This window comes from Coregonus clupeaformis, chromosome 33, assembly GCF_020615455.1.
Source record: "Coregonus clupeaformis isolate EN_2021a chromosome 33, ASM2061545v1, whole genome shotgun sequence".
NCBI lineage: Eukaryota > Metazoa > Chordata > Actinopteri > Salmoniformes > Salmonidae > Coregonus > Coregonus clupeaformis.
In genome coordinates this window covers 32,843,131-32,870,639 of record NC_059224.1, presented here as the reverse complement: position 1 = coordinate 32,870,639, position 27,509 = coordinate 32,843,131, and the positions used below count along the sequence as shown (strand labels likewise).

At 42.3% G+C, this 27,509-nt stretch overlaps 1 protein-coding gene across 2 annotated transcripts in view; it reads right to left on the bottom strand.

Annotated features, from left to right (window-relative positions):
• Window positions 1–27,509, bottom strand: part of bach2b (BTB and CNC homology 1, basic leucine zipper transcription factor 2b) — a 129,203-nt gene that overhangs the window by 93,671 nt on the left and 8,023 nt on the right. The window contains exon 1 of one of the 2 annotated variants that reach the window (XM_041860803.2): window positions 20,345–20,415. The exons of the other annotated variant lie outside the window; for it this stretch is intronic. Coding sequence (XP_041716737.1) covers window positions 20,345–20,359 — 15 coding nt within the window. The 5' untranslated portion in view covers window positions 20,360–20,415. Of the gene's footprint in view, window positions 1–20,344; window positions 20,416–27,509 lie in introns of those variants that run through there. 2 annotated transcript variants of the gene reach the window in all.

The window sequence follows — 27,509 nt, the reverse complement described above, 5'->3', positions numbered from 1 at the left end:
AGGCAATGCTACCAAATATTAATTGAGTGTATGTAAACTTCTGACCCATTGGGAATGTGATGAAAGAAATAAAAGCTGAAATAAATCATTCTCTCTACTATTATTATGACATTTCACATTCTTAAAATAATGTGGTGATCCTAACTGACCTAAGACAGGGAATTTATACTAGGATTAAATGTCAGAAATAGTGAAAAGCTGAGTTTAAATGTATTTGGCTAATGTGTCTGTCTGTCTGTCTGTCTGTGTCTGTCTGTCTGTCTGTCTGTCTGTCTGTCTGTCTGTCTGTCTGTCTGTCTGTCTGTCTGTCCGTCCATCTCTTTTTCTTTTCCCCTCCCTTTCTCTCTTACCCAGACAGTGTGCTGTGTTCACATTGTTTCTCTCTCCCTGCATCTCTCGGCTCCTACACTGCACGTAAGTGAATTAGGTCTCCCTCTATCCATAAGGATGAATAGACTGAGGTGACTGTGTGTCAGCATCACACAGACACAGACACACACATACAATGTTCTGCCTCTGGGACAACATGTTACTCTAGACAGCTGCATTCAGCGTGGTGACTAAAATGTCACATCAACTATAGTGTTACAGTTAATGGAAATATATCTGAATGAAACTACCCGTTAAAGAGAGGCGATGGCCTTGACTTTCAATAAAGCTTATATTATATTATCTAAACTGTCAGATGATTATCCTTGAAGTCAAGTTGTCAACTCTGTGTGATGTAGTTAGGCATGCAGTAGAGCAACTATTTAAGATGGTGTCACACCATGTAGCGAACAAATTACTCACAGACAAAGAAATCCCTGTCTGCCAAGTGCCTCATACAGTATGTGGAAAGTATGAATCACTAAACAGTCACTTTTAATGAAGACAAAAATCAGTGGAAATGTGGGTTGTGCCTATACCCCTCAGAGTTTCCATACAGGGAAAAATGTGAAGGGTTTATAATATGATATAAACATTATTTGAGTGTAGGGGTATTTATCTCCTCTAAGAATGCTGGAAGTAACGATGGCATCAATGTTATCTATTGATGGGTAACCAGGCAACCTTTTGAGACTTTCCATGCACTTTTTAAAAACATGAGATTTTAGATTGGTAAATTAGTCTAGCCAGTTATCTAAACTTGTAGTAATCATGGCCAAATACCTACCGTGAGGTGAGGGGGCAACCAAATCTCGCTCAGGGCCCCCAAAAGGCTAGAGCTGGTCCTGAATGAAACCCTGCCCATTCCCTGCATGGCTGGCCTTTTGCCCGGGCTCTGTCACCCACTCTGCCTCAGTGTCCTCTTTCAGCCTCCACCACTGACATCATTAGTGCCTGAAGGGCCAGGGCGGCTCCGCTCTACATTCTAGGGTTGTTGTAAAGTAAGGTGTAGTAGGTAAATAATTGGTCCTCTGATGTCTGGCAGGTCACCCTATGGCTAGATGCAAAAACGACACTGCGACGCCATGTGTCCTTGCTCAAAAGTGGTGTGGGGAAGCCTGGGCAGAAGATAGGCAGGCAGGAGGTTTACATTGGCCATATTGATGACGGAAAAACAAATATGAGATAATTCCAAGTGACCAGAGCGGAAAAAATGGAGCAGAATTCTTCCAATACACTGCTCTTCCTTCCTCATCACGCTAGGTGAAACTTGATGTGTTCATCACTTGGAGAAGAGAAAAATAAGCCTATATGTTTCTCTTATGTAAAGTAGCTACCTGTCAGCCTTCAAGTGGTGTTACTTAACACCTACTTTAAGATTGTAGTTTTTTGGTCAGTTGATTTTGTGAGAGAACTATAAATTGGTAGCCTGCAACGGAATCAGTCACCTTTGCTGAAGTGCTCTCCACAGGTGCTCTCTCTCTCTCTCTCTCTCTCTCTCTCTCTCTCTCTCTCTCTCTCTCTCTCTCTCTCTCTCTCTCTCTCTCTCTCTCTCTCTCTCTCTCTCTCTCTCTCTCTCCTCTCTCTCTCTCTCTCTCTCTCTCTCTCTCTCTCTCTCTCTCTCTCTCTCTCTCTCTCTCTCTCTCTCTCTCTCTCTCTCTCTCTCTCTCTCTCTCTCTCTCTCCTCCTCTCTCTCTCTCTCTCTCTCTCTCTCTCTCTCTCTCTCTCTCTCTCTCTCTCTCTCTCTCTCTCCTCTCTCTCTCTCTCTCCCTCCCTCCCTCCCTCCCTCCCTCCCTCCAGCTGGTTTATTATTCACAAGCCTGCGGGTTGACAGTTTAGCAGCATGTGTAAGAACCTGTCTTGCCTGATTTCATCTCTCTGCATTTAGTTATTCTGGACACCAAGTCAAGCGATAGGAGCATCATCTGAATTTCTTTGGGTGGGGAGGAAGGGGTCATAGAGCAGTTAAACTGAAAATACATATTATTTTATCCGGCAGAGAGTGAGTGAGTGAGTGAGTGAGTGAGTGAGTGAGTGAGTGAGTGAGTGAGTGAGTGAGTGAGTGAGTGAGTGAGTGAGTGATAGATTGATAGATAGATAGATAGATAGATAGATAGATAGATAGATAGATAGATAGATAGATAGATAGATAGATAGATAGATAGATAGATAGATAGATAGATAGATAGATAGATAGATAGATAGATAGATAGATAGATAGATAGATAGATAGATAGATAGATAGATAGATAGATAGATAGATAGATAGATAGATAGAGAGAGCGAGGATTGAACCTGCCTGCCAGCGAAAAGCCTGGTCTACTCGGCTCGGTGGAAACAGGTGTCAAACAGGAACTCTGTGTTTAACGTCTCCTCTGCAACAAGCTTCCTGAAGACAGATACAGCCTCTCTCTCTCAGGGGCCAACCGCCCTGCAAACTGCTGCCTCATCCTTTACCTCTGTCAGCTTGTGACCCATTTTCGGCTGTGTTGGGAAGAGTCAAAACATTCCACATTCGCCCCTCTGCACTTGCTTTGGAAATAGGGTGGCAGAAGGGTTGGAGCACAACAGTCACATATTGTGTGTTTAGCCCTTGACTAAACTTCTCTGAATCTCCACAAGCAGACAGTACAGATAGCACACATTGAATTCCATTTCATGTTAGTAAAACTGATGTAAATGGTTGAATTGAGCACAATACATCAATCACATCATATCCATCTACGAAATCCAGAAAAATAGCTAAACGTAAGCATCACCCGTAGCGTAAGAAGTGAAGGGGATCCTCGCTTTGATATTTTTTCAAATGGACCCATTTCTACAATGTCAATGAACACAGCAATCATCACGCTGAGATTTAAGGCTCTATTATGCACAGAGAAACACAAGTCTTTCTGGCTGATTTAATGGTTCAACAGTGATAATTGAACATACGGGGCCAACTTAGCACCAGCTTCAAAGGCCAACTGCTCCCCATCATCTGCCTTTCTATAGATAGAACACCTCACCCACCACAATTATCATGATGCCAAGCTCGCTCCCTACACGCAATTACAACTAATGCATTCTGCAGCGGCGCACAAAGGGTCTGCTATGGCCTTGAGTAGTACTAAAGAGACACTTTCATAGCATCAGACCAGTGTCGGCTTTCACACACAATAGGACACAACGAGACATCAAGAGCAATTCACCATATTTGAGGTTCATATTAATTTTCAGAATGTCAGCAGGGAAATCCATTTGCTACCAGAGCAGGGGCGCAACTTTCACTGGGGGCGGGGGGGAGGACGGGGGGAGACATGACCCGGTGTGCTTTAGGACCATGCGAATGCTTTAGAGCGGTCGAGTAGGCTGTTTGGCGATATAAACCAGCTGGATTTAGGACCACGCAGACAACACAGAGTGTGCAAACAAAGGCAGCTGTTGTCTGTGTTTGTTTTGCCTTTTCTCCGAGTTGTAAAAGCAAGCAGAACAGAAACTGCCTACTCTTTATTTGACTGATGTAGCTGGCAAGGTAGCTGCTGTTGGACTTAACAGAAAAATGTATTTATTACCAGTGTGGAGTTAGTGGTGTAACTGATGTGTAACGTTAGCAAATACACAGTGGTGGGAAAAGTACCCAATTGTCATACTTGAGTAAAAGTAAAGATGCCTTAATAGAAAATGACTCAATTAAAAGTGAAAGTCACCCAGTAAAAGTAAGTATCAAAAGTAAATGTAATTGCTCAAATATACTTAAGTATCAAAACTAAAATTAAAAGTATAAATCATTTCAAATTCCTTATATTAAGCAAACCAGCCGGCACAATTCCAGTGGCACACTCCAACACTCAGATATCATATACAAACCAAGCAAACAAAGCATTTGTGTTTAGTGAGTCCTCCAGATCAGAGACAGTAGGGATGATCAGGGATGTTCTCTTGATAAGTGTGTGAATTGGACCAGTTTCCTGTCCTGCTAAGCATTCAAAATGTAACGAGTACTTTTGGGTGTCAGGGAAAATGTATGGAGTAAAAATAAGATTATTTTCTATAGGAATGTAATGAAGTAAAAGTAAAAGTTGTCAAAAATATAAATAGTAAAGTAAAGTACAGATACCCCAAAAAACGACTTTAGTACTTTACACCACTGTAAATGCATTACATGTTTCATCCCTTCTTGACTGAAGTTCTGTCTGAAGTGAATAAACTAGCTTGCTAGCTAACTAGCTATAGCTACCACAGCCAGTTCAGCTCTAGCCTATAGCCCTCTGTCAGGTAGCAGTATCTAAGAGCTGTTGTGTGTATGGAAATGTTTTGTAGCCTTTGTTTTGTCCCGTTTCAACAAAAGTAAATTAACTTGGCTAGTTTTTGCCAGTTGATGTACCATTAGAGCTAGCCAAAAGTTGGCTAACGTTAGCTAGCTAGCTAGATCACTAACTATAGCTATTATTTTTGTCTCAATCACACTAGACCTGAATTAAACGATGAAACCAGCGGCCAAATGATTGAAGACCAATATTCTGACATTTATTGACAGCGCAATGCAAGTTTTTGTTACAGTCTGTATAGCAATGTAACGCTATTGATCTGTCAGTTTCCCTAGCTAATTCCCTACTTTTCAAACTGACACGGTATAAACAGCTCTACAGGCTTCATTGTCATGGTGCACAGTCAGTACACAACACTATGCTCATCATTTCATAGCAGGATCAGATGGTGACAGGTGTCTCAGCAGGGTCAGACAGCCAGGGAAGACCAGTCTACGGAACTCAGGTGAATTTTGCAGTATATTATAACAACCAGTGAATGGATACAAAGTTCCATCTTGAGTTGATGGGTAGGCTACAGTCTGGTATCTGGGAATAATCGTCATTATTGAACCATTGATTCTATTCTTGGATAATATAATATATAAATGTACACCAAGGTAATTATTTTTCATTCCTCATCTGAGCAGGATCAAATGTTGACAGGGGTCTCAGCAGGGTCAGGAAACCAGGGAAGACCAGTCTGTGACGGCGCTGAGGTGAACCTTTGCAGATGCAACACTTTATTATCTCTGTGCAGCAAACACTGGACAAGCCAGAAGCTTCAAAGATTGAAACTATTTTAAGGCAGTCTGACAAACCTCTAAAGTTGATTTCCAAACTGTATCAATGGTTGATAGTATTTTCCCAATTACACAAAACATGTAAAAACAAAAATGTGAGGAAGAACTGGGACACACTATTGATGGATACAGATATATTTGAATGCCCAGTCGTGTTCATATAATCTCAGACATACTGTAAATTACTGCAGTTTAAGACCATCCATAGAACGTACTATATGCCAGTGAAACCGAATATCATGCACTCAGAAATGTAATTCCTCTGCTGGAGTTGTAAAACATAGGGATATATTTGCATATGTTATGCTCTTGTGAAGGCTGGCTGAATTCTGGCAAAGAGTATGTTATTTTATCTCAGTATGTCTACAGATTCTTCCTTCTCCCTGTTTTTGTTTGCTTGGAAATGTACATACTGGATACTATCAGAAGAAACTGTGTAACCTATCATTTATAGCGGCTAAGAAATGCATTGCCAGTTATTGGAAGGTTGGCAATCTTCCCACAATGTCACAATGGATGGCAGAAATGTCAAGTTATGTATGACTAGATTTGATTTGATTTTGATAGAGCATGGCGTTTGCAATGCCAGGGTTGTGGGTTCGATTCCCACGGGGGGCCAGTATAAAAAAAATATGTATTCACTAACTGTAAGTCGCTCTGGATAAGAGCGTCTGCTAAATGACTAAAATGTAAATGTAAATTTAATACAATATTTCATAAGGTCTGGATGCCTTATATGGAATACTGTATGACAAAAGGAGTCTGTATTGAAAACATGCCCATGTCAGGGGAGATACCTATTTAGGAAATCCCTAGCTCCTGGCCCTGGGGGTCTGCTGTACTGTTGGTTGTCACGCTGGCCTTGGTTTAACACACCTGAAACCAATAATGAATGTCTCCTAAAGCTGAGTGGGGTGTGTTGGGTTGGGGCGCTGCAGGGCAGTGGACCCCTAGGGGCAGGATGAGGCGACCCAGCTATACTGTGTGCAAGTAAAAAGAGCTCTACAGTACTATTAGGCCTATGATATGCCCTCCGTAATTATTGAGACAGTGAAGCATTTTTTCTTCTATACTCCAAAAGTTTGATTTGAAATCAAACAATGACTCTGAAGTTAAAGTGCAAACTGTAATTTGAGGGTATTTTTATCCTTATTGGGTGAACCGTTTAGAAATTAGAGAATTTTTTGTACATAGTCCCCCCATTTTAGGGGACCAAAAGTATTGGGACAAATTCACTTGTATGTGTATCAAAGTGGTAGAAAGATAAGTATTTGGTCCCACATTCATAGCATGCAATGACTACATCAAGCTTATGACTCTACAAACTTGTTGGATGCATTTGCTGTTTGTTTTGGTTGTGTTTCAGATTATTTTGTGCCCAATAGAAATGAATGGTAAATAATGTATTGTGTCATTTTGGAGTCACCTTTATTGTAAATAAGAATATAATATGTTTCTAAACACTTCTACATTCATGTGGATGCTACCATGATTACGAATAATCCTGAATGAATGTGAATAATGATGAGTGAGAAAGTTACAGATGCACAAATATCATAACCCCAAGACATGCTAACCTCTCAACATTACAATAACAGGGGAGGTTAGCATTTTTGGGGGGGTATGATATTTGTGCGTCTATAACTTTCTCACTCATCATTATTCAGGATTCATTCAGGATTATTCATAATCATGGTAGGATCCACATTAATTTAGAAGTGTCTAGAAACATATTCTATTCTATTTTATGATAAAAGTGACCCCAAAAAGACCCCAAAAGGGTCATATTAGATTATGTAGAAATGCAGGAATTTAGCTTTCGATGCCCCAAAAATGTGCTGTATCAGAATCCTTCATCAGGCTATTCAAGCAATGATCTGGTGAGCCAGCCACTGAACACACATCTGTCTGTGTGTTCGTTTGTCATTAGCGTGCCCAAACCGTCTCCAGTCTCCATCAGCCTGTGGCACTGGCGGACTTCGCTCTGCTCTGAGTAGATTTCTTGGGATGGTAATATGTGCATTACACAAGCTGGAAATCACACAGTGTGTAATCAACCGAGAAAGGTCTAACAGAGAACTAAGGAAAACAGAGCCACAACAAAGAGAAACCCCACTGAAAACACTCATAGAAAAGTCTAGATCATAGATCAGTGTAGTCATAAGAGGGTGGGTGACACATGCACATATGACTAACACATATATGGTTGGCTGCGACATAGAACTATAATTACATGTGAGAACATCTTGTCCAACAGAGTCTTATGACAGTCCATTCAATATCCACTGCGTGCCACGCCAGCCATTTAAAGGCACACAATGTGACAGACGTACAAGTGCACAAACACATACTGTTGTCAAAGAAAAATCTGATCTGAATTACACTATTCTACTCCTCTTCTCCCTCTCTCCATATTTAATCTGGATTTGATTGTGAATAGACTGCCAATCCAATATTCACAAAGGGTTTAGGTTACATCCAGGGTGATATGAATATATTGCAGTGTGAAGATATTTGTTTATTCATTATGCACACAGCACCATTCCCACTGGGCACAGATGTCAATTCAGCATATATTCCTTGCTGGTGCCAAGTGAGGATCCACACAGTACCTAACAAGGATATTAAGTAAAATGTGTGGCTGAGAAAGTCAAGCAGCAGATTATCCTGTTTAGAACGACGTATTGGACAAAGATTTTTTCTTCAACGAGGCGGCCGCGAAGGATATCCTACAGACACCCGACAAGGCCCAAATCCCCGTCATTCGCAGGAGAATGAGACAGAGATATCGTGGACGTAGGTCGGGGTGCCTCGTAAGGATCCGACGGCGAGCAAGTAAACTGCCTCTTCCATCAATCCTATTAGCCAATCTTCAATCATTGGAAAATAAATTAGATGACCTACGATTACGCTTATCCTACCAACGGGACATTAAAAACTGTAATATCTTATGTTTCACCGAGTCGTGGCTGAACGACGACATGGACAACATACAGCTAGCGGGCTATACGCTACATCGGCAGGATAGAACGGCTGACTCCGGTAAGACAAGGGGTGGCGGTCTGTGTATATTTGTAAACAGCTGGTGCACAAAATCAAATACTAAGGAAGTCTCTAGGTTTTGCTCGCCTGAGGTAGAGTACCTTATGATAAGCTGTAGACCACACTATTTACCAAGAGAATTCTCATCTATATTTTTCATAGCTGTCTATTTACCACCACAAACCAATGCTGGCATTAAGATTGCACTCAATGAGCTGTATAAGGCCATAACTAAACAGAAAAACGCTCATCCAGAGGCAGCTCTCCTAGTGGCCGGGGACTTTAATGCAGGGAAACATACATCCGTTCTACTTCATTTCTACCAGCATGTTAAATGTGCAACAAGAGGAAAAAAAAACTCTAGACCACCTTTACTCCACACACAGAGACGCATACAAAGCTCTCCCTCACCCTCCATTTGGCAAATCTGACCATAACGCTATCCTCCTGATTCCTGTTTATAAGCAAAAACTAAAGCAGGAAGCATCAGTGACTCGGTTAATAAAAAAGTGGTCAGATGACTCAGATGCTAAGCTATAGGACTGTTTTGCCTGCACAGACTGGAACAAGTTCCAGGATTCTTCAGATAGCATTGAGGAGTACACCACATCAGTCACTGGCTTCATCAATAAGTGCATCGATGACGTCGTCCCCACAGTGACCGTAAGTACATACCCCAACCAGAAGCCATGGATTACAGGCAAAATCCGCACTAAAGGGTAGAGCTGCCGCTTTCAAGGAGCAGGACTCTAACCTGGACGCTTATAAGAAATCCCGCTATGCCCTCTGACGAACCATCAAACAGGCAAAGAGTCAATACAGGACTAAGATTGAATCATACTACACCGGCTCTGACGCTCGTCGGATGTGGCAGGGCTTGAAAACTATTACAGACTACAAAGGAAAGCACAGCCGCGAGCTACTCAGTGACACAAGCCTACCAGACGAGCTAAACCACTTCTATGCTCGCTTCGAGGCAAGCAACACTGAAGCATACATGAGAGCACCAGCTGTTCCGGATGACTATGTGATCACGCTCTCCGTAGCTGATGTGAGTAAGACTTTTAAGCAGGTCAACATTCACAAGGCCGCAGAACCAGACGGATTACCAGGACGTGTACTCCGAGCATGTGCTGACCAACTGGCAAGTGTCTTTACCGACATTTTCAACATGTCCCTGACTGAGTCTGTAATACCAACATGTTTCAAGCAGACCACCATTGTCCCCGTGCCCAAGGACACTAAGATAACCTGCCTAAATGACTACCGACCCTTAGCACTGACGTCTGTAGCCATAAAGTGCTTTGAAAGGCTGGTCATGGCTCACAACAACACCATTATCCCAGAAACCCTAGACCCACTCAATTTGCATACCGCCCCAACAGATCCACAGATGATGCAATCTCTATTGCACTCCACACTGCCCTTTCCCACCTGGACAAGAGGAACACCTACGTGAGAATGCTATTCATTGACTACAGCTCAGCGTTCAACACCATAGTGCCCTCAAAGCTCATCACTAAGCTAAGGATCCTGGGACTAAACACCTCCCTCTGCAACTGGATCCTGGACTTCCTAACGGGCAGCCCCCAGGTGGTAAGGGTAGGTAACAACACATCTGCCACGCTGATCCTCAACACGGGGGCCCCTCAGTGGTGCATGCTCAGTCCCCTCCTGTACTCCCTGTTCACTCATGACTGCATGACCAGGCACGACTCCAACACCATCATTAAGTTTGCCGACGACATAACAGTGGTAGGCCTGATCACCGACAACGATGAGACAGCCTATAGGGAGGAGGTCAGAGACCTGGCCGTGTGGTGCCAAGATAACAACCTCTCCCTCAACGTGACCAAGACAAAGGAGATGATTGTGGACTACAGGAAAAAAAAGAGGACTGAGCACGCCCCCATTCTCATCGACGGGGCTGTAGTGGAACAGGTTGAGAGCTTCAAGTTCCTTGGTGTCCACATCACCAACGAACTATCATGGTCCAAACATACCAAGACAGTCGTGAAGAGGGCATGACCAAGCCTATTCCCCCTCAGGAGACTGAAAAGATTTGGTATGGGTCCTCAGATCCTCAAAAAGTTCTACAGCTGCACCAACGAGAGCATCCTGACTGGTTGCATCACCGCCTGGTATGGCAACTGCTCTGCCTCCGACCGCAAGGCACTACAGAGGGTAGTGCGTACGGCCCAGTACATCACTGGGGCCAAGCTTCCTGCCATCCAGGACCTCTATACCAGGCGGTGTCAGAGGAAGGCCCTCAAAATTGTCAAAGACTCCAGCCACCCTAGTCATAGACTGTTCTCTCTGCAACCGCACAGCAAGTGGTACCGGAGCGCCAAGTCTAGGTCCAAAAGGCTTCTCAACAGCTTCTACCCCCAAGCCATAAGACTCCTGAACAGCTAATCATGGCTACCCAGACTATTTGCACCCCCACCCCATCTTTTTACGCTGCTGCTACTCTGTTAATTATTTATGCATAGTCACTTTAACTCTACCCACATGTATATATTACCTCAACTACCTCAACTAGCCGGTGCCCCCGCACATTGACTCTGCACCGGTACCCCCCTGTATATAGCCTCCCTACTGTTATTTTATTTTACTTCTGCTCTTTTTTTCTAAACACTTTTTTGTTGTTGTTGTTTTATTTTACTTTTTTATCAAGAAATAAATGCATTGTTGGTTAAGGGCTGTAAGAAAGCATTTCACGGTAATGTCTACACCTGTTGTATTCGGTGCATGTGGCAAATAACATTTGATTTGATTTGAAACAGGGGTGGGAGATGGTGGGGATTTGGTCATTTCACTTCTACAAACTAAAGACCATTTATCAGACTGGGATAAATAGCATGTGTTCCAAATGTCAGTGTGTGGCTGATCGTTTGCACTGTTCTTTCCACTGCCAGGCTGAAACACCTTCACATTGATATTTCATCACTCATTCCTAACATATTTTAATCTTGACCTCGACACTGGGACTGGAGGGCGAGTTACGGGGGGTCAGGTGGGGTGTGGTGGTAGAGGGAGGGGGATGGACGGGGTTGTTTTTGAGAGCAGGGCAAACAGCCCAGCCAATAGGTTCGCAGGAGCCTCGAGTCTCGATCAATGAGGGGGGTGGGGAACAGAGACCGATAGAGAAGGAGAAGGCAAGAGAGAGAGAAAGAGAGGGGATGGAGGGAGAGAAGAGGGAGGGGCAGACTCTTCACTAACCGTGACAGGAGAGACTGGTTGGGAAGTCGCCGACTCAGGCAGGGGTCACCGGGTTCAGCTAGTAAATAAGTGACTTGCTCCGAGTGAATTCCAAAGCTCCACCTCACCCTCCCGCCCTCAGGTCCAAAGTCTCTTCTCGGGTATTCCTGGGGTTTCTGAGGCTGCTCTCTCTCTCTGCTCTCCAATGGTGTGTCAACATTTCCAGATGGACTGCCAGTGGAGAGGCTGTGGTCTTATTCAGTGTAGTGTGTTCACTGCATATAGAGGAGGACGGGAGGAAGGCCACATTAGCAGCTGCCTTGTCCCTAACAAAAACATCCTTAGGGTCCCAGTCATTCCACTCACCACAGTAAATGAGCCCTGTGCTGGTGGACAATTCCTTCAGAAACCCAACACTGGAAAATAGGGTGTTTTTTTCTCTTCGTAAAATGTTCCCATTCAGTCATGGTTAGAAATGTCCTACAACACCAAAATAATCCTGGTAGCCAAACAAGACAGTCAGTAGTATATGCAGATTAATACACCCTGCCTGAAGCAATGCAGAATCTGTCCGTGGCGCCATCTGCCTCAGCTTTTGCTAATCACCTCAACCAGATGGGTTAGTAGCAGATCTTTGAGGAAGGTTGTTTTCCTACATAATAAATGTGGGCATCGCCGGCCCACTAACTGCTTTTTTTCTCCTCTCTCTTGGTTTTAAAACGGAAAGGATTTGAAGAAGAGCGTTTGATTGAATTGCCTATATGAGCCATTTCAAGGTTCATGACTGCTGAGACTATTACTATCACACACGGCTACTGAATACTTCTCTAAGACGACCAAGTAGTGCCTCTGAAGGGCAAAGAGTCATTGATTTAAATCTTTGATATTGAGATCAGTCCAGAGTCCATTTGGCAGCCAGAAGGGACTGCAGAGCTAGGTTAATAACCACCAGGCCCATCCTCGAAACACTCATCAAGCAGCTTTGACAATTCACCGACAACGGGTGGACATACTGAATGAACGGCACTTTAAAGGCCGAATGCGAATATCAGCACATCTGTTCTGAATGAAGTCTTCATAATTTCATTTGGGCTTTTGCCATGTCAGGGAAAAGATGAGTGGTTATTCAAGTCTGCTGCACAACCCACTTTACTTGCCTGATGAAGCTCCAAATTGAAGTCACTCCCAGTGCCAGGTGAAAGCCACAGCAAAAATCGGCCTCACAGCCAGACTGCTGCTCTAAGCGTTCTAGGCAGAGGATGAGGACATGTTTATTTCTCGTCTTTGAGCATAAATGTGATATACTGTAAACATAGGCCTAATTGTGATGAAGATGATAAATAATGAGATGGTGGAATATGGATCAGAGATGTTTGTTATTCTCAAATTGCCTCACTACAGATATCTTATTTTACATTTTTAGTCATTTAGCAGACGCTCTTATCCAGAGCGACTTACAGTTAGTGAGTGCATACATTTTTCATACTGGCCCTCCGTGGGAAACGAACCCACAACCCTGGCGTTGCAAGCGCCATGCTCTACCAACTGAGCTACAGGGGACATCTTATCTGTACAGTATGCAGACAGATATGCAGACAGGTATAAATGGTTAATTCCTGAGTTAATTCCTGAGCAATGACTCTTTCCCCTTCTGAAAAAGGAGGCTGAAGTAAACTATGTCCGAGACAATAGCGAGAGGTTGAAGGTGAGGAGAGTAAGATAGTAATATATTCCAAGGAGATTTCTAAAGTGGTCTACCATGACAACTGTCCCACATAATGGTTTCCCATGGCAATCAGACTTTAAGATGGCGGCTGCAAACCTCTTGTCCAGAAATGAACTAGATGAACAATGGCCAACAACTTCCCACCTCCATATTATAGGACATTTTTACAGAAGTATTTTTTTAATTTTAGTGTCGTGAAGTAAACAAACTTCAATTTGCTGGGAAAAAGGAGTCTTCCTTTGTTGGCTCTTCGCCATTCCTCTCACAGCACTCCTGTTCCCATGAGTTGTGGCCGTATTCCAAGAGTTCCAAGAACATTTATCCCAAGAGTATCCTTTCAGCCCTCGGTCTCCAAAACTCAGCAGGAATTTCGATGCATCAATAGAGGTCTTCGGCTTACAAGAACGCTTCCTTAAGATAACACAAGAGCTAAAAACACTAAATCCCAAAGGGAGGGAGACTTTATTTTTATTAATCTAACCATGTATTAGTTATTTTTATAAGATATTTTGGCTAAGTAAAGAGTTCTACTGATGTGGATTTAGAAGCCACTAATTTATTAAAAGTTGTAATAAAACAAGCAACAGAAACAGCTCTAGCTGTAACCAGCTCTTAAACCTTGAGCATGACTGAGATTGTATTCTCTCCAACTGTTCCAGCTCTCCTTAGCACCCTACTGGTAGTCAATAATCCATTAACCTGCTACACATACTTAAAGTATTTACAGTACAGAGTTCAGAGTGAACAAGGGCACTACATACTTCAGTCTGTCTGAGCAGGGCCACAGGGTCCACAGGAGTCAGTGGGAAAGCTAAGTCCAGACCAACCACTGCCTGCCTAACCCAGAGGCTGCTCTGTCAGTTAAGGAGTCAGGTCACAATCACACTGCCACTGCTGGCAAAGTGGTTTGGGGCTTGTGACCATTCTCATATTACTGACCAGCTAATGCTACAAAGCACATTCTGGGGGAACATTTGGGCAGTATGCACATTCTCTTGTAGACATTTGCTTTATTTCACTATATTCTTTAATCCATTTGCTAGACATTGATATCATGTGATATCATGTGCCTTCTCATGCCGAAGTCACTGGTCTCTTTTTCTACGTACCTATGTAATGTAAAATCAACAGCATCTACAGGCAGTTTATTAAGAAAAAATGCTTTTAAGTTGCTTTTTTTCCCCCCAAACAAACACCCATTTAAAGTGCATAATTACTGCCTCTATTTGCATAAACCTTTCATAAGGAGATGTAAAGGCAAGTGCTTTAAAGGATTTAAAGATATATAAATGTATTTTTGTGAAAAAAGTTTACAATCTATTTGCATACTATTTCCTTGTCCTGACTGAGGTCTGTACATTTACAGTGCCTTCAGAAAGTATTCACAACTCTTGACTTTTTCCACATTTTGTTGTGTTACAGCCTGAATTTAAAATGGATAAAATTTAGATGTTTTGCCACTGGCCTACACACAAAACCCCATAATATCAAAGTGGAACTTTGTTTTTGAAATTGAAAAGCTGAAATGTCTTGAGTCAATAAGTACTCAAACCCTTTGTTATGGCAAGCCTAAATAAGTTCCGGAATAAAGATTTGCTTAACAAGTCACATAATAAGTTGCATGGATTCACTATGTGTGCAATAGTAGTGATTAACATTATTTTTTAATGACTACCTCATCTCTGTACCCCACACATGCAATTATCTGCAAGGTCCCTCAGTCGAGCAGTGATTTCAACCACAAAGACCAGGGAGGTTTTCCAATGCCTAGCAAACGTAGATGGGTAAAAAAATCTAAAATAGCAGACATTGAATATCCCTTTGAGCATGGTGAAGTTATTAATTAGACTTTGGATCAATACACCCAGTCAATACAAAGATACAGGCGTCCTTCCTAACTCAGTTGCCTTAGAGGCCAATGGTGACTTTAAAACAGTTACAGAGTTTAATGGCTGTGATGAGAGAAAACTGAGGATGGATCAACAACATTGTAGTTATTCCACAATACTAACCTAATTGACAGAGTGAAAAGAAGGAAGCCTGAACAGAATAAAACTATTCCAAAACATGTATCCTGTTTGCAACAAGGCACCAAAGTAATACTGCAAAAAATGTGGCAAAGCAATTCACTTTCTGTCCTGAATACAAAGTGTTATGTTTGGGGCAAATCCAATACATTACTTAGTACCACTCTCCATATTTTCAAGCATAGTGGTGGCTGCATCATGTTATGGGTATGCTTGTAATCGTTAAGGACTGGGTAGTTTTTCATGATAAAAAATAAACGTAATGGAGCTAAGCACAGGCAAAATCCTGGTTCAGTCTGCTTTCCACCAGACACTGGGATATGAATGTACCTTTCAGCAGGACAATAACCTACAACACAAGGCCAAATCTAAACTGGAGTTGCTTACCAAGAAGACAGTGAATGTTCCTGAGTGGCCGAGTTAGATTTTTAACTTAAATCTGCTTGAAAATCTATAGTAAGACCTGAAAATGGTTGTCTAGCAATGATCAACAACAAATTTGATAGAGCTTGAAGATTTTTGAAAAGAATAATGGGCAAATGTTGCACAATCCAGGTGTGGAAAGCTCTTAGAGATGTACCCAGAAAGACTCACAGCTGTAATCGCTGCCAAAGGTGATCCTAACATGTATTGACTCAGGGGGTTGAATACTTATCTAATCAACATATATTAATGTTTTATTTTTCATATTTGTTTTTACGAATGTTAGAATTTTTCTTCCGCTTTCACAGTAAAGAGTACTTTGTGTAGATTGTTGACAAAAAATTACAATGAAATCCATTTTAATCCCACTTTGTAACACAACAAAATGTGGAAAAAGTCAAGGTGTATGACTATGTCACCATTGCAGAATTCCTCTGGGATTTGATTTGTCAACCTATAATGTCCATCAGTCTATGAACAATACACTACTATGCCTTTGATTATAACCATACACAGCTTCGGGGCACCACAACATAATTACCACTACAGTATAACATCAAACCCCTATATAGCCTCTACATGTACGTACTCTATGCATCACTGCAATGCTAAATGCCAGACTGACACGACAAATCCATATCTGTCTGCAGGGCAGTGAACTCAAAACATGCTGGTGTCAAGGGAATCACTTCAACCGCAGGGAAGCACAACAACCCCATGGAAAAGGAATACAAGCCCCTGACAGTGGAACGAAAAGCAACCCAATCTGATCATGCAGATGACTTGGTCAAACTAGCAGATGAATAGGTCAACTGAAACTTGCCTCTGTGTTTTTGTCGTCTGTGGTGGTTAACCTAATAAAATGTCCTGTCTTGTCCGACGAATGACTGTGATCCCAGGACGAGCTGGCAGGGAGCTGGACGTTCCTCCCCTCCCCTCTGGCCCTGCCAGCAGTGTATTAAAATAAATCTGTGCACACGTCCCACCCCTGCATGTTCACCAGACATTACCTTATACAAGGCTGGCTCCAGTGCATTCCCCTGTCTCCCCTAGCCTGTGAGCAGCTTTTTAGCCCCCCTGCTGCCCCTGTCCTCATCCCCCCTTCGCCCTGGTGTGGTTGTGTCTCTGTGTGCATGATCTCAAATGACTCAACAAAACTCTGGGCCTGGAGAGGGCTGTCCGGAGCCTTTCCCAGGAGGAAGAAGAATGACTTTGTGGAAGGGACCTGGAGCTCTGCCCTCGATTTGGCTCAAATTACCCGCTTGTCAAGCCTGATGAATTTGGCTAAAAATGAAAGAAAGTGGGACCCATGACAGGCGGATGAATGAACCCAGCGGTCCCCCCCTGATAACTGGCTGCCCCAGTTCCCCCCGCGCCACGCAGCGTCTCCGGGAGGACCCGCTCGGCTCGGAACAAAGATGTTCTAATGCTGGGCACGGCTCAGAGTGCTGAGAGCAGTCCAACAACAAACATTCCCCTTTTCTCAACAGAGGAGAGAACTGAAAGAGAAAGGGGAGGAGGTGCGGCCGAGGAGCAGGACGAATACATGATGAGCCAAAGTGAGAGGGAATTCCTGTGCTTTCACTCACTCTCCCCATTTGCCCCTCCTATACACATTCCCCCTCCAAATTCATAAAAGAGACATCACTCCAAAACAGAGCAGCAAACTCAGAGCCAGCCTCTAGAATGCAACCCAAACGAACAGGAACACAGCAGATAGATAGACCAGACTTTCCCTGGGCTCTGAGAGAGAGAACTGAAGTCACCCCAATCCGGCCATCTATCGGAACACTATTTTAAGTGTGAGGAGTAGCGGTCCTGGCTCTGATCAAGAGACATAGGTGTTGCTAATGGAATGAGCAGTGGCCTGACGTGGAGCTCCTTTAAATAATTACGTAGCTGTTTACCGTATGTTTAGCTCCTATGAGGTCTGCACGGGTGTTCCAGACTGCCATCTGGTTTCTATCTGGAAGTGCAGATGCAGTGAAAACGCTGGTAGTGGCACAGGCTGTGAAATTAGTGTATTTTCAGCTTTGCAACTGGTCAGTCCCGGATGTCGGTTTCACCTCGCACAGCACACACACGCGCATACACAGTCACAAGATGGATTGTTGTGACGAGATTCCACCTCATCTCGCCTCACAGACCAGGCTACCCGAGAGCGTCCTGAAATATCATCCTCACCTAACAAAATACCAAAATGGCAAGAGGCGATAAGTGGTACAATATGGTTAACAATACGTCTCTATGGGACGGATACAAACAGTTTTTTTTTGTTTTACGTTTAAACTCTTGCGTGGTGACTATATGATGTAGCTTAGGGAGAATGTCACAGCACCACTGATGCAAATGGTGCACCCCAGACAAGACGCTGAACAAAAACCACTGAAAACATACTGTCGGTCTGTCTGAGAGGCTCTGCTTCCAATGAGAACAACACAAACCAAAATATTCTCACGAATACCTTTGTCTCGCTGATACAAAGTGTTCCACAATGTCTAAATGGGGCTAATGTGATATGTGAGGCATAGAGAACTCTGAAAAGATTCTGCCTTTTCAGATAGAGGTATTCTTTTTTTTGTTTTTTTTTATGTCAGCGCTGCTACACATGACATCTTACCATGTTTAGGATCATGAAAACATTACATCATACCAGAAAAATCCAAGTGAGAAATTAAGCCTTTACAAGTGCAGTTTACCGCACATCAATCAATTCCTTCTGAAAGAAAGGGAAGACAGAGGGAGAGCGAATCCCTGAAAGCCATTTGTTTAGCAGAAGACTTGATTCAATGGATCAGACATCTGAATCACACTCCGGAGGTAGTCTAGTTTCAAGTTTATTCTCCAACCCGTAAACAATGAGCACTGAGTCATGTTGTAGTATGAGCCATTTCTTCTGCGTGACAAGGAAATATAAAAATTATAATCTTGCTACACTCTTGGTTTCAAAGAGGGAACTGAGTGTTTAAAGAGGGAACTTTAAATTATCCTATTTATAATTATTTTGTACTGCATACAGTGACATTTGGAATGAATAAAACTTTATTTAAACTACTTTGCCATTCTCAAATTGAAGTCGGTTATAAAATGCAATTGTTCTCATACAATTGATTGATTCAAAGATATTCCAGATGTATAAAGGGGCATCATTTCTCCCACTCAGTGTCATAAGTACATGCAACATGCCTCAGAGTGACACAAACAATGGCCTCTTTCACTGCCTTCCCCATGCTGGATGAGAAGAGGTGCACCATGGGAGCCAGACAGGCAGACTGCTGCTTGCTTGTAGTGCATGTGGATAATCATGAGACATTCAAGGAATCCAAGCGATGGTTAATGTCCCTTTAATTCACAGGCATCTTCTCTTGAACTATACGGTTCAATTAGCCCCCCAAAAAGGTTGCTTTGCAAGATCAGCATCATGGAATAGGCCTAAGTCCTTGAAGACAACATAGGCCAACGGTTTCTAAACTTTTTCATCAGGACATTTGGGTTGAGACAGACCCTGCCACTGAACCTAAGGCACTAGCATGTACTCTGAGCAGGTCTTAGCCATGTTACATAGCTGCCTAGATGCCCTCCATGTGGCCCGGGGCTAAGCGCTCTTATGGGTTGCACTCCTACGGCATTAACTATTAGCATTAGCTCTAAGCCACAAACCTTGTATATGAGACTAACAGCAGTGAGACACAGGGATCCATTGTGCTACTAATAGTCCACACTTTGCCATTATTTTACAAAACATACATTCAATGGGATCTTATATTGGAATTTAAATATTAAAAGAGAGTGAATTGGGAAAAGTATATGAATGAATTGTTGTTTCTGTTAATAGTTTCTACATAACTTTGGCTACGGCCAGAAATCTAGCACCTGCAGGGGAAGTCACAAAAGGAAGCTTTATTTCCGTAGCAATTTTGTAAAATAAATGGATTCACTTAAACATATTTAGTCTGGCTGAACATTTGTTGCAGTGAACTCTGTCAACTAACAGTTGACAACACAGTTCACTTGGGGAGTAATTCCTTCCTCTGGCTCTAAGGCTTTCTTAAAGAGTTTTGTGGCTCAACGTCTTTCCTCCCAGCTTTGCCGTAAACCAGGGCTCCATGAATTAGGTTTGGATAGACCTGTCTAATTTATTCTATATTTCTTCTGATATGTTCCATAAGCTAAGAAACTGAGGACATATTTCTGGCTATACAGTTCAAAAACGTGGGAAAAGTAAACCCTACGAAATGTATTTCTAACATCAAATTTAGACCATGAACAAGTAACGTGCTGATGAATTTACAAACATAATACAATTAGATAAGTGGTAAATAGTCTATAGACGTTGTCAAAGTAGCAATAGAAAGTAGTCTTCACACATTGTGACCACAAAAACACTTTGCAGTATAACATGAAAACAGCTTCCTTGACAACATAAATGTTACTTTGAGAACAACAGTAACATCAGTTACTTACAGGTTTGTCGTCCATGGTGGTAGTAATCAGTAACAAGTCATTTACCAGCAGCAGTGACTCTATAACACCAGTCTCACTGCTATGTAAAGGTGTTTTGCCAGTCATTTGATTGGCAGCTCAGGGGTCTGTAGTGTGGGCTTCATGTATCACACACACACACACACACACACACAACTCCTCGCAGTAGCACTTCCCATTGGCTTATGGCCCAGACTAATGTGATTCAATCTAACTAGCCATCTTCTCTCAACTGAAATAAAACATCTCAAACTCAAGCGCACATAAAGGTCACGAAGCACGGTTGTGCATCCGTAGTTTACATTACACCACAATTTACCCTTCAAATAAAAATCTGATAAAATCTGTACCGTCATTACATTATAGCAACAAAAGATCTGAACTGCTAACAGTTTTAACTTTGATGTCCACCAAAGAGGCATGAAAGAGATGGCAAATCAAATTGAAGAAGCTTGTAAACTGCCTCTATAAATTTGAAGATGGTTGACTGCGCATGATAATCAAACAACTGAACCAAGAAAGGTGCTTAAGAGCCGCAAACGTAGAGTAGCATGGCGTAGTTTACTGGGGCTCAGTCACTGGATTGATAGCAATCTATTGATGAATCACACTGACTTTACAATGCTTCACAGCTACGCATTACCCTGTTCAAACAGATGACACAATGGCAATTATGAATACAGTAAGAGAACGCTAAGCTAACCTAAAAGTGGATGCTAATTATGATTAAGACCAATTTGCTTCTTCCCCTCCAGACACAGTCTCTGAGTGCAAGATGAAAGAGATGCGGCGCAACAGTAATCCACCTTAACAGCTACTAATGCCTTTCATGCAGGCGGCACTATCGATCCAGATTCTCTCTGTCGGTGATGGAAAAAACTCGGCAAGTAGAGCTATTGTTTCGAGAATGAGTGAGAGAAAAGGGCAAATGCGATTGACGTGGCCATAGATACAACTTACAATTTATCATACTACAGAATTATCAAGTGAATTAATCCAGTACTATCCCCCTTTGTGTTCAAAGTAGTGCTGAGCAATTAGTGCTTTTTGAGGTTGGTTCGGTTTCGGTTGGATTATTGAAAAAATGATTTCGGTTTTGATAGTTTTTTTAGACATTAAATGCACTATGTGGGTTGAATGCGGTGACTGCCTGTCTATCAAACTATAGAAGAAGATAATACTATGGTTTTTGAAACATCTCTCTAGATAAAACTCATGTACTTCAGCTGTAGGTGTGTTAGAAATGTGTAAACGCCTCAAAATAATATATTTGATTTTGTAAAGCATGATTGGGTAAATACAAAGGTCAAAAACATACAACAAGTTCTAGATCAAATCAAATCAAATTGTATTTGTCAAATGCGCCGAATACAACAGGTGTAGACCTTACAGTGAAATGCTTACTTACAAGCCCTTCACCAACAATGCAGTTTTAAGATAGAATACAAAAAAAGAAAAATCATACAAAAAATACAATATAAAATAATACAAAATAAAAGTAACAAATAATGAAAGAGCAGCAGTAAAACAACAATAGCGAGGCTATTTACAGGGGGTACCGGTACCGAGTCAATGTGCGGGGGCACCGGTTAGTCGAGGTAACTGAGGTAATATATACATGTAGGTAGAGTTATTAAAGTGACTATGCATAGATAATAAACAGAGAATCTTATGGCTTGGGGGTAGAAGCTGTTTAGAAGCCTCTTGGACCTAGACTTAGCACTCCGGTACCGCTTGCCGTGCGGTAGCAGAGAGAACAGTCTATGACTAGGGTGTCTGGAGTCTTTGACAATCAGGTGTGAAAGGGGAGTGTGGAGCGCAATAGAGATTGCATCATCTGTGGATCTGTTGGGGCGGTATAAAAAATTAGAGTGGGTCTAGGGTTTCTGGAATAATGGTGTTGATGTGAGCCATGACCAGCCTTTCAAAGCACTTCATGGCTACAGATGTGAGTGCTACGGGTCGGTAGTCATTTAAGCAGGTTACCTTAGTGTTCTTGGGCACAGGGACTAGGGTGGTCTGCTTGAAACATTACAGACTCAGACAGGGAAAGGTTGAAAATGTCAGTGAAGACAGTGCATGCTCGGAGTACACGTCCTGGTAATCCGTCTGGCCCTGCGGCCGTGTGAATGTTGACCTGTTTAAAGGTCTTACTCACATCGGCTACGGAGAGCGTGATCACACAGTCGTCCAGAACAGCTGATGCTCTCATGCATGTTTCAGTGTAATTTAGCTCATCTGGTAGGCTCGTGTCACTGGACAGCTCGCGGCTGTGCTGCCGTTTGTAGTCTGTAATAGTTTGCAAGCCCTGCCACATCCGACGAGCATCGGAGCCAGTGTAGTACAATTCGATCTTAGTCCTGTATTGACGCTTTGCCTGTTTGATGGTTCGTCGGATGGCATAGCGGGATTTCTTATAAGCTTCTGGGTTAGAGTCCCGCTCCTTGAAAGCGGCAGCTCTAGCCTTTAGCTCAGTGCGGATGTTGCCTGTAATCCATGGCTTCTAGTTAGGGTATGAACGTACAGTCACTGTGGGGACGACGTCATCGATGCACTTATTGATGAAGCCAGTGACTGATGTGGTGTACTCCTCAATGCCATCGGAAGAATCCCGGAACATATTCCAGTCTGTGCTAGCAAAACAGTCCTGTAGCTTAGCATCTGCTTCATCTCACCACTTATTTATTGACCGAGTCACTGGTGCTTCCTGCTTTAGTTTTAGCTTGTAAGCAGGAATCAGGAGGATATAATTATGGTCAGATTTGCCAAATGGAGGGCGAGGGAGAGCTTTGTACGTGTCTCTGTGTGTGGAGTAAAGGTGGTCGAGTTTTTTCCCCTCTGGTTGCACATTTAACATGCTGGTAGAAATGAGGTAAAATGGATTTAAGTTTCCCTGCATTAAAGTCCCCGGCCACTAGGAGCGCCGCCTCTGGATGAGGGTTTTCCTGTTGGCTTATGCCCGTATACAGTTCATTGAGTGCGGTCTTAGTGCCAGCATCGGTTTGTGGTGGTAAATAGACAGCTACGAAGAATATAGATTCAATCTCTCTTGGTAGATAGTGTGGTCTACAGCTTATCATGAGATACTCTACCTCAGGCGAGCAAAACCTTGAGACTTCCTTAGATATCATGCACCAGCTGTTGTTTACAAATATACATAGACCGCCACCCCTTGTCTTACCAGAGGCTGCTGTTCTATCCTGCCAGCTGTATGTTATTCATGTCTTCGTTCAGCCACGACTTGTGCTTGTAGTTCGTCCACTTTATTATCAAGCGATTGTAAGTTGGCCAATAGTATCGATGGCAATGGCAGATTAGCCACTCGTCACCGGCTCCTTACCAGGCACCTCGATCTCCTTCCGCGATATCTCCTTTTCTTTCTACTGCGAATGACGGGGATGAGGGCCCTATCGGGTGTCTGGAGCAAATCCCTCTCGTCCGACTCATTAAAGAAAAATGATTTGTCCAGTTCAAGGTGAGTAAACGCTGTTCTGATGTCCAGAAACTCTTTTCGGTCATAAGAGACGGTAGCAGCAACATTATGTACAAAATAAGTTACAAACAATGGAAAAACAAACAAAATAGCACGGTTGGTTAAGAGTCCATAAAACGGCAGCTATCCCCTCCGGCGCCATCCTGAGACATGTATGTAGATAAATAAATTAAAATTGATTCATTGTGTGGACTAAATGAGTCAAAAGGAGAACATCAAACTTAGAAAGCAAGATCTTTTAAATTGATATTTGTAACAATGGGGGTGGTTTTCCATGTAACATCCTTCAACATCCTTTTTTATCTAAAGCATACATCCACCATATTTTACAGTAGGTACGGGGTTATTTTCTGCTTATACATCCTTCTTTCGACGTCAAACCCACCACTGGTGTGCGTGGCCAAAGAGCTCTATTTTCATGTCATCTAACAAATGTAAATGCCTGGGACCTCATTTATAAACGTTGCGAACGCACAAAACATGCCCCAAAACATGCATGCGCCAGTTTTCACGTAAAAGTTGGTATTTATAAAAACTGAACTTGACGTGAGAATATGCTTATGCTCCTGCAAACTTTAGACCATGCGTATGCACAGTTTGTAGTGGTTGAAGTATTGCACTGCAAGAAGGCAAAAGTAGCCTAGTAGCCTGTACAAATGGGGAATATATGATGACACTCTTATTCATAACAAAAGAACAGGTAGCTAAATATATAATAACAAGATGCAATCATTTGCCGTTAGTGAGAAGAGCGAAACAAATTTAAAATAGGCATTTGGTATTTTTGTATTTGGTGTTTTATTAGGATCCCCATTAACTGTTGCAAAAGCAGCAGCTACTCTTCCTGGGGTCCACACAAAACATGAAACATTACATAATTCAGAACATTAATAGACAAGAACAGCTCGAACATTAATAGACAAGAACAGCTCAAGGACAGAACCACATCAATTTCAAAAAGGCACACTTAGCATCCATATCAATACATACACACAAACTTTACTGAACAAAAATATCAACGCAACATGTAAAGTGTTGGTCCCATGTTTCACAAGCTGAAATAAAAGATCCCAGAAATGTTCCATACGCACAAAAAGCGTATTTCTCTAAAATGTTGTGCACAAATTTGTTTACATCCCTGTTAGTGAGCATTTCTCCTTTTCCAAGATAATCCATCCTCCAGACAGGTGTGGCATATCAAGAAGCTGATTAAACAGCATGATCATTACACAGGTGCAACTTGAGCTGGGGAGTTTTGTCACACATCACAATGCCACAGATGTCTCAAGTTTGGAGGGAGTGTGCAATTGGCATGCTGACTGCAAAAATGTCCACTAGAGCTGTTTTTTTTTTTTATGTAAAATTTCTCTACCATAAGCCATGTTGATTTAGATGCAGTACGTCCAACCGGCCTCACAAACGCAGACGACGTGTAACCACGCCAGCCCAGGACCTCCACATCCGGCTTCTTCACCTACGGGTTTGTCTGAGACCAGCCACCCGGACAGCTGATGAAACTGAGGAGCAAAAAAACTAATTCTGATTTGCTGGGCCTGGCTCCCCAGTGGGAGTGGGATGCCCTCCCAGGCCCATCCGTGGCTATGCCCCTGCCCAGTCATGTGAAATCCATAGATCAGGGCCTAATGAATGAACTGTAACTCTGTAAAATCATTGAAATTGTTGTATGTTGCATTTATATTTTTGTTCAGTTTATCTAGGTCAAATAGGCATCTACAGTGAACTCCAAAAGTATTGGGACAGTGACACATTTGTGATTGTTTTGGCTCTGTACTCCAGCACTTTGGATTTTAAATGATTCAATATGACGTCATAGTGCAGACGGTTAGCTTTAATTTGAGGGTATTTTCATCCATATCAAGTGAACCGTTTAGAAATTACAGCACTTTTTGTACATAGTCCCCCCATTTTAGGGGACCAAAATTATTGGGACAAATTCACTTATATGTGTATTAAAGTAGTTAAAAGTGAAGTATTTGGTCCCATATTCATAGCACGCAATGACTACATCAAGCTTGTGACTCTACAAATTAGTTGGATGCAATTGCTGTTTGTTTTGGTTGTGTTTCAGATTACTTTGTGCCCAATACAAATAAATGGTAAATAATGTATTGTGTAATTTTTGAGTACTTTTATTGTAAATAAGAATATAATATGTTTCTAAACACTTCTACATTAATGTGGATGCTACCATGATTATGGATAATCCTGAATGAATTGTGAATAATGATGTGTGAGAAGGTTATAGATGCACAAATATCATACCACCCCCAAAAATGCTAACCTCCCCTGTTATTGTAATGGTGAAAGGTTAGCATGTCTTGGGGGTATGATATTTGTGCGTCTGTAACTTTCTCAACGATCATTATTCTGTAATATGCAGTCAGGATTCTTGGTTCAGTCTATTCATATTGCAGGTTATAGGATGGTAATACAGAGTGACAAGTAGCCACGTTAGGAATAGTCTGTACAGGAAGAGCTACATTCCAAGTGTCAAACTCCATTGTGGATTTTATTGAGCCATACTTTAATGTATTCCATTCCACAAGTGTGCAAAACTAAATGGAAAATCCATCCCTGTTATCCGTGGTTTTAACTTTCACTCTCTCTTTGAAAACACACACCATTTTAAAGGGTAAATATTCATATTTAATAATACTAGCAAAATTGTATATATGGGAGAGTTGATTGTTCTGTTCCGAATGTGTTTTCTTTGCTACACTTTTGTTTTCTTTTTTCGAGAAAACACACCATATACAAGAAACAAGCAGAACTAGCCACACCACCACACAAAGCTTCTCCACCAATGGCAGCCTATTGTGAGGCGGAGAGAGAGCTACCACCGCAAGGCAAATCCTGTTGATCTGGTCGTGAGCCAACTGGTTTACAGTATTTCAACAGGAAGTGGGCACTACGCCCCTGTTCCTCCACGCCCACCTCCTCTCTTTCCGCCCTCCCTCCTCCCAACCACCTGTGCAAGTCTCACAGGATGAAGATCCCCAACACCCCCCAATGTCACAAACACCAGCTAGGTCTACAGCTGCACCATACCCAACACCACACTACGTATGTGTTTGTGAATTTTTACACTCCACTGCTTCGGCAGTGATGATTTGAATGAAAATATTATTCTGTATTCTTGGAACTTGTATTGTGACTGTAATAAAAAAACAGTTTGATTGATACACATTTCAAACGTTTCTTGAATAACTGACAGTAACTGCATGATTATAAGCATGAAATGTTTATACTTGTATAACTGCATGTGCATATCAATGACGTAGTCTACACATGAAAACAAATAAAGAAAAGTTGCATAAAGCTGATTCATAGATAATCATTATTATGTCCTGACTTGTTTATTTTGACCCTGGAGAAAGGGGCTCATTATTTTTTTATTATTATTCATACGGCATTCATCATCAGACACAAATGTTGGAGCTCTGTGTTAACATCCCCTCACACACACAGGGAATGTTTTGTTTTCGGCGAGCCGTTCTGATGTGCAAAGCAGTACTAATAAATACATCTATAAGGAATGGTGACCTTTGCCAAAGCCAAGGGTTACCTCAGAGTTCACAGTAATGGCTGACTGTCCCTGGGCCTGGGTCTGGCAGACAGACAACAACAGCCTGC